Source organism: Sinocyclocheilus anshuiensis, unplaced genomic scaffold (assembly GCF_001515605.1).
Source record: "Sinocyclocheilus anshuiensis isolate Anshui unplaced genomic scaffold, SAMN03320099.WGS_v1.1 scaffold252, whole genome shotgun sequence".
Taxonomy (NCBI): domain Eukaryota; kingdom Metazoa; phylum Chordata; class Actinopteri; order Cypriniformes; family Cyprinidae; genus Sinocyclocheilus; species Sinocyclocheilus anshuiensis.
Window position 1 is genome coordinate 867,538 of NW_015554095.1, and position 8,182 is coordinate 875,719.

The following is an 8,182-nucleotide window of genomic DNA, read 5'->3' on the forward strand; positions in this document are numbered from 1 at the left end:
TGTGTGTGTGTGTGTGTGTGTTCGCAAGCATGCATATGTGTGTGCATTTGTTCACTTCTTTGTACAAATTTGTAGGGCAATTCAGCATTCAAGTACTTAAAAGTACTTACAGTACTTACTGTCAAAGGCTACCGAAGAGAGTTTGTCCTTTAAAAACTACACACTGTTTTTATAGCCTTTATGGTTTGAAAAAAAAATATATATATATTTCTGTGTTGTAGTTTCTTTTGAGGACCACCTATGAAGTGTCTGTTTAATTTACTTAAAGAGATTTATCCTCCATTCATTTGATCATCACAAATCTGAACCACACAACGTGTCCTCAACAGTAAAAGCTATAGAGTTGAAGACCTCTTTATATATATGTGAATTGTCGGTTTTCTCATTTCTTTATTGTGTGTGTTGTGTAGGAGAAAAGCCTTATGAGTGCTCCAACTGCAAGAAGCGTTTCTCTCATTCCGGTTCTTATAGTTCCCACATCAGCAGTAAGAAGTGCATCGGACTCATCTCAGTAAACGGACGGCCGCGACCTTCTCCCGCCACCGGGGCTGCCAAGACCCCGCAGTGCTCTTCCCCATCCCTGCCAACCTCTTCCCCCACGGCACGTGTCCAAGTCAGAGACAAACTGGACAATAGTAAACCCCTTCAGGAACAGCTTCCCTTGACACAGATCAAGTCTGAGCCACTGGACTATGAGTACAAGCCTGTGGTGGTGGCGCCATCTGCTAGAGGCGTAAATGGCATATTCCAGGGTGGGGCGGCAGCCCCTCTTCAGGGCGCCGTACAAGCTGTTGTGCTCCCAACAGTGGGTCTGGTATCCCCAATCAGCATCAACCTGGGGGACTTACAGAACGTGCTGAAGGTGGCAGTGGATGGGAACATCATCAGGCAAGTGCTGGAAAGCACACAAGCTAAGGGGCAGCAAACAGGGATGGGAATCGTTGGAGCAGGAGGGGTGGGAATTGCCCAAGCATCCCAGCAAGTCATACAGGCCATTAGTCTTCCCATCTTGGACCAGGATGGCAGTGCGAAGATCTTCATCAATTACAGTCTAGACCCTTTACAGGCCCAAGCAGTCCTTCAAAGTCCGAAGAAGGAATCTTTGGGTTTGAACACAGAAGCCTGCAAGGCTCAGAAGCTGCCAGAGGACTTGACAGTCAAGACGAATAGGGACAAAACCACCATCACTGTGGACGAGAAGAGTATTTTACACAATGACACAACACTTAAGCACTGTGGTAAAGATGGACATAGGGTAAATGGGAAAAACCTTGAGAGGAAGATCGACTTGGAGGAAGGACTGTGTCCTGGTCAGCCTCCCCTGAAGAACCTTCTCTCCTTGCTCAAGGCTTACTTTGCCTTAAACAATGAGCCCACCAAGGAGGAGCTGGCAAAGATATCAGAGTCTGTCAGTCTTCCGGCAGAGGTGGTGAAGAAGTGGTATGAGAAGATGCAGTTGGGACAGATCTCTTTAGAACCCTCCTCACCCCTGGCTGAGGATGAGCAGACCACTCCTGGAGATTTGGATGGGACTAGAGGTGCATCACCCCGACCAGAGCCGGATAAGCAACTGATCTCAGAGGAGCAAGGAGAGAGGGAATGCTGTAGCCCAGCTGAGGGCGTAGCAGCTGGGGAGAATGGGATAGAGAGTGTCCCTACATCCCCTTCACCACTAAACCTATCCGCCGATGGTCCTGTCCCAGCCAGGACTCTTGAGGAAGGCGAGGGACCTCTCGATCTGTCGCTACCAAAATCTGCTGCTACAGCTGCTGTGGCAAGCGGTCACGTAAACACTGTTTACTCGGCTCAAGAGGAGCCATTGAATTTGACTTGCACAAAGAAGGAACTGCTCAGCAATGCAAGCACCAATGCTACCATATATGCCAGCCAGCCAAGTGCCAATCCCATAAACATTGTGACCACTCAACTGCCCACCCTAGTGGCTATCACTGACCAGGGACAAGCGCAATGTCTTCGTGCACTTACCACCACTAATCAGACCATCCTGATCCCGCAGCTGACTTACAGTTACACAACTACATCCTCCAGCCTAGCAGGGAACGACGCTCCACAGAAGAACGTTATACACGTCAATGGCATCAAGGTGAGAGCCGTTCATACAAATGTGCCTTGTACCAAGAGTCGGGTATGTGCATACAAATGTACCTTGGTTATATCAAATCAAAATGATCTGCTTTTTCTCACAATGTAGGAGGAGAAACAGGAGATGGGGTCAGAGGTCACCTCAACATTGGAAGAACAGACAGACTCAGATTCAGGGCCGACGAGAAAGAAGATGAAAAGGACGGAGAGTGGGCTGTACGCCTGTGACCTGTGTGACAAAATCTTCCAGAAGAGCAGCTCATTGCTCCGCCATAAATACGAACACACAGGTGGGATTCTCACACACAAGGGGAAAATAGTAGGCATAAGGAGTTTAGCCAGTTTTTAGATGTTCCTTCATATGTAAATGGCTGGGCATTCATAGAAATATGATTTGAAGTGATATTGAAGGGGAAATTATGACAGAATACATTGTGTTGCAGTAATTTTACCTATTACACAGGGAGCAGAGCTGAATTTCAAGTTCCAACCTCCGTTAAATTACATGTGCTGGAGGGTGCGGTGACTTATTTTCCCTTATCCGCTGGCCAAATACATTACCTTCTCACACCGAACCCAGGCTGTTGCATCAGTTCTCTGTTAGTAATTTATACTCCTCCTCCCTCTTTTGCTTTAAAAACATGAGAAGTTAGTGAAGCCAAGAGCCGGTCACCTCTCACTGTTAAGATACCTGGCCAAAAAGTGAGCAGCACTCATCCAAATGACATCACAGCGCCTTGAACCACAAATTGTGCTGTCTTTTCTCTCTCTCTTATTTTTTGTCTGAAGCCACAGTTTATAAACTTCCAGGCCTTGGTGGAACTGGCCTGTCTTGTGCACCACAGCTTGTTTTGATTCATTGTTTGGTCTTATTGTCCATGGCTACATAACAACATGTAATGCAATTCTTAATGCCTTAAAGATTCAGGGTTGAACACTGGGTGTGGGGGATTTTCTAGTGCTGCATGTAGAGATTACAAGAATGTTTTTTGTGGTTGGGACCCTTTATTAGTTGAGCTGTGTGACAGCTTTTTAAAACATGCATATAATTGATGAAAATTAGTCCATTTAATAAATCATACTGTGGCGTAATTGTGTCGATCAACTGACAAACATTTGTCGTAAACTTCCAGTGGATGTGACATGATTTTTAACACGTTAAATGGATAGTTCATCTAAAAAAATATCATTCAATCATGAAAATGCTATCATTGATTATTCACCCCCATGTCATTCCAAACCCTTAAGACCTTAGTTCATCTTTGGAAAACAAGATATTTTTGATGAAATCCACAAGCTTTCTGATCCTGCATAGACAGCAACAGAAATACCAAGCCCTTTCTAGGCCTAGAAAGGTAGTAAGGACATTGTTAAAATAGTCCATGTGACATCTGTGGTTCAACCTTAATTTTATGAAGCTACGAGAATACTTTTTGTGCACAAAGAAACTAAAAATATCAACTGTATTCAACAATTTCTTCTCTTCCATGTCAGTCTTCAACACACATTCACAAGAGTATCACAACGGTGCATGCGTGTGCATTCCTCTGCTTGCAAACAAGGTGCAGCGCATGCGTCTTCTACGCCAGAACGCCGGCTCCTGCGTCAGCAGCACTACACGCATGCGTGGTACTTTCATGAACGCATGTTGAATTCTGACATGGAAGAGAAGAAATTGTTTAATAAAATTACTATTTATGCTTTCTTTGCACACAAAAATTATTCCCGTACCTTCATAAAATCACAGTTAAACCAATGATGTCCTTACTACCTATTTTAACGATGTCCTTACTACCTTTTTGGGCCTTGAACGTGGTAGTTCTGTTGCTGTCTATGCAGGGTCAGAAAGCTCTCGGATTTCATTAGCACATTTAGCATTCACATTAGCGCAATTAGCACCACTCAAACAGAAGTCACTTTGGAACCAAGCAGTGTTCTGTTGGTCAACATGACGAATTTGCATGACCATCTTTTACATGGGGACCTATTTCGCCCTTACATGAAACTCCCAATTGCACAGAAAAAAAGCTCAGAAATGTTTCTATTTCTCTCAAGAAAATATTAATAGAGTGCAACTTCTTCATCTCTCGCAGGAAAGAGGCCTCATGAATGTGGGATCTGCAGCAAGGCCTTCAAACACAAGCACCACCTAATAGAGCACCTGCGTCTGCACTCCGGAGAAAAGCCGTACCAGTGCGACAAGTGCGGCAAACGCTTCTCCCACTCTGGCTCCTACTCGCAACACATGAACCACCGATACTCCTACTGTAAGAAAGAGGCTCAAGGCCAAGGGCTAGGTCAGGGAGTCGAGGAAGAGGACAATCCTGGTGAGGAGCAGCCTCGGACGGGCAGCACAGCGACCTCGCCCCCCTCCCACCTGGACTCGGATGAGCGGGGGAGTAGTACCAGAGAGGATGAGAGCGAGGAGGATGAGGAGATGGGCTCGGGGAGCTTAGTGGATGAGGATGAGATTCAGGTGGTCAAGATCGGAGAGGAGGGAGATGAAGACGACCAGGGAGCAGATGAAGACCGGGAAGGGGAGGGAGAGAGGATGGAAGGGGCAGAACAAGAAGAAGATGGTGACGAGGAAGGTGAGAGTGAGGAAAATGACGGACAAACGCTGAAAGTCGTAGTGATGCAGGATGAATGTGAAGACGGAAACGAAGAGGATGAACAAATGGCGGAGGAGGCCATGGACACAGGAACTCTTGAACACATGAAGGACATAACAGAAAAAGAGAACCCGGCGGACGATAAGAAAAAGATTGAAAATGAAGAAAACACAGCCACTATGAATGGAGACGAGAAGTGAAGCCACAACTGTGTTTTTATTGCCCTTATTCCTTACGACGTTGTTTTACAAAGTTACTAATTTGAAGGAACAAAAAAGACGTTTTCTCTCCGCAGATGTTTCTCTCTCTTCCTGAGAAGTGACTGTGTTAAGACAAGAATGAAGTGAGGAAGAGAGCGTGACTGCTCTTACGCTGCATTTAAACCCACTACTGTGTATAAACCCCCAGGTGTGCCTGATAAATACAAATAGTTACTTTTTCCACATAAAGACAATTTTCAGTGTTTGAGTATGGTTTGTATAAATGCAAAGTTTAACGAAAAAACGATGCAAACAAAAACAAAAAAGAAAATGACGCATATACGGACTGAAAGCTATACACGTTTTGGCTAATAATGTTTATTACTAAAACGCCTTCAGTCAATTTCTTTTATCAGTATTACTAATTTTTTGTCACTCTCGGTTTACCCTCAAAAGCTGTACAGTTGGAAGAGAGAGATTTCTATACGTTTTTATTGCCAATGAACAAAACTCAGTATTTTCTTGCATTTGAAGGAAAAAAAGTATCCTGTGCACTACCATATTCCCAGTTTACCTATGAAACACCTATGTGGGCCTTGTGTTGTTTAATGTCTACCTTCCAGTATTAGCGCCCCTATACCACGCTAGTGCTCGCTAGCACATTTGTCTGTCGTCTCATTTCAAGAAGGACTATGAGCCATAAATGTCAAAAGATTGATGTGGTTACGGTGGGAGGGCTTTAATGAATCTCAAAAAGCCAAGACATCAAAACCTTAGTAATCCTGGACAGCTGGTTTTAGACGTAGTCTTCATCATGTTTCAGGTGATCGCCATCAGTCCCTTCCCCACCCATCATCCACCCTTATGCAAAAACATGCATGTTGGAAGTGCCATTGAACAGTGCTGTGCCGTTGCTGAGCAGCACACTCGCGTGGGGCTCATGCTGTCTTTGATTTTGGTAGCAAAATTTTGGACCCCTGCACCTAAACCACTAGTCCTGACTAAAGGACAAGACTGCCTCTTTTTATTTGTATTTTTATTTGTTCAATCCAGTAAGGACTACACTGCATCAAGAATTCAGGAAAGACGATCAATGAGCAAAAAGGAGAAAAAAATAAGCTCTTTTTTCAGCCTTGAAGTATTTTTCCCGTTTGGTGCACTTGTTTCTCTTGTTATCTTTAGCTGCACGACACTTTTTCTTCAGGTAACAAATGTAAGCAGATATGATCAATGAAGAATTCACTTTTAGTGTTTTTCGGTCAGCCTTTTTACCTGTCAGTATTAATTTTTGTCTTGTTTGTAATGAAGTTTTTTTTGTTGTTGTTTGTTTCAGTGAACATTGTGTAATTTTTTTTGTTTTGTTTTGTTTTTCAGTAAAGGCAGTATTACCCCTCCCATCCCTCACCACGTATAACTTAACATTTTTAGTTTTAGAGACCTTTTATATTTATGTGTCTTATTTTTGTATTTTCTTTATGGTTATTTATTACACAATGTAGTGTACAATACTGTAGTTTGTATTAATACAATAATATATTTTAGTATGAAGAATAATTTCGAAGATAAATGAAATCAAAGCTGGGGAAGGAACTCTAGCATTTCAAAGTGTTTTAAAACAGAAAAAGTATTATTTTCAAATTTTCAAAATGCATTGTTTGAAAAAAACAAAAACACCCCAAAAGTATATGAGAACTGTTAGCTTTTACATGTCACTTTCATGTTATTGTCTCTTACCCCACTATACTTTGAAGCTACTGAAAACGAATTGTATGCTATACACGCATGAGTCCTTGCTGTTGTATCGAAAGATTGTCCTTCACCATGAAACTGTGCTGCCCTTTTAATGAAGCCAAAACATCATCAATGTGTTGTTTTTTATTATTATTTTTGGTTGTGCCAATTTGTAACTCTTTCTCTACATCAAGGCAACAAAGTCTTTTATATGTCCCTGTTTTAACATTTTTAGTGATAGCTTTTTGTTTGATCGTTTGTTTTATTTTGTTTTTTTAATGACTCCCCATCTCACAATAAAATACTTCAAGAATTCAACACCTACAGCTTTTCTAGAATATTTCCATTACACGATATGTAGATCTTTAATTACAAGACCTAAGCATAAATTTCAAAAGATGAGTTTTTTTTAATGAATTTAGTCTCTGTTGCCTACAGAGACATGCACAGTGAACACAACCCCTCAGCTCCAACAAAAAACATTGATTAGGATCAGGTTGCAATGCGGGTTTTTGGATGGAGAGCATGAATTATTAATACAACAAAACATAAATCTATGATCTGACTGAAATCTGAAAATGATGCGATTCATGCTCAGCCCTCTGCTGTATGCAGAATAGACTCACTGTGTTTGTGTGCGTGTCAAACTGCCATAAATAATTTTGTTAAAGCAGAAACCAGAATATTCTTAAACTCTGTGGCAGCTGGATGTTTAAAGCAGTTATAGAAGGACACTCTTCCCTTCTGCAAAGCTTAATGTATGGTCTTCTGAACGATCAAACTGGGCACTCAAAATCAGAGTAGCTTTCCCTTCTGCCAACTTAGTATTGAACAATCTGGAAATCACACACAAGGCTGGAAATGTGTGCACAGAATGAAACGAGAGCCCTGTTTCCAGCAGTAGCTGAAAGCTGATGGACAACAGCACAGAAACAAGCCAAGAGTGGAAGCAGAGAACAGAACAGCCCCTGGGAACTTTAGTGGATAGCACAATCAAATACAAATAGCCTACATCTGTGCACAAAACAAAACATAAAAATCATGTTCATTTAGCCAAGTGCTGGATTTCACCACGTGTAGGCATGAGGATTAATGCTGAATTCACAAAGTCACTGAGATTTCTTCTATCCATATTTTACTTGGATTGTTTCAGCACACTTGATTTTAATAAACAGTTTTATAGGTGGAATAAGCACAGCAGAAGTTCACATTAAGGGTCGGCGTCATTAGATGAATTCTGGTGGTTATTACATATCATGCAGAACAAAATTAAATAGCTTGCTTTTCTTTGTATTTCCTCTGTAAGCAGAATGGATGATAGACAGTGTGCTGAATATGAAAGTTATTTTATGATGATCTTTAGGTCCAATATGGGGTTAAATTTGCCAAAAGAAATTGCAACCCTACTTGTGTGTTTGCATTTGTACTGTGGATACTGAAAGCTCACAAAGACTTATTATTTAAAAGCAAGTTAAAACACAAAACACACACACACACACACGTATGTATGTATGTGTGTGTGTGTGTGTGTGTATA

At 41.9% G+C, this 8,182-nt stretch overlaps 1 protein-coding gene across 2 annotated transcripts in view; it reads left to right on the forward strand.

Moving 5' to 3' along the window:
• Positions 1-5,457, forward strand: part of LOC107669492 (zinc finger E-box-binding homeobox 1-like) — a 66,505-nt gene extending 61,048 nt beyond the window's left edge. For both annotated transcript variants that reach the window (XM_016461749.1, XM_016461750.1), the window contains 3 exons: positions 411-2,104; positions 2,213-2,393; positions 4,197-5,457. In XM_016461749.1, coding sequence (XP_016317235.1) covers positions 411-2,104; positions 2,213-2,393; positions 4,197-4,915 — 2,594 coding nt within the window. In that variant the 3' untranslated portion in view covers positions 4,916-5,457. The remainder of the gene's footprint in view (positions 1-410; positions 2,105-2,212; positions 2,394-4,196) is intronic.
• Positions 5,458-8,182: the final 2,725 nt, after the last annotated feature.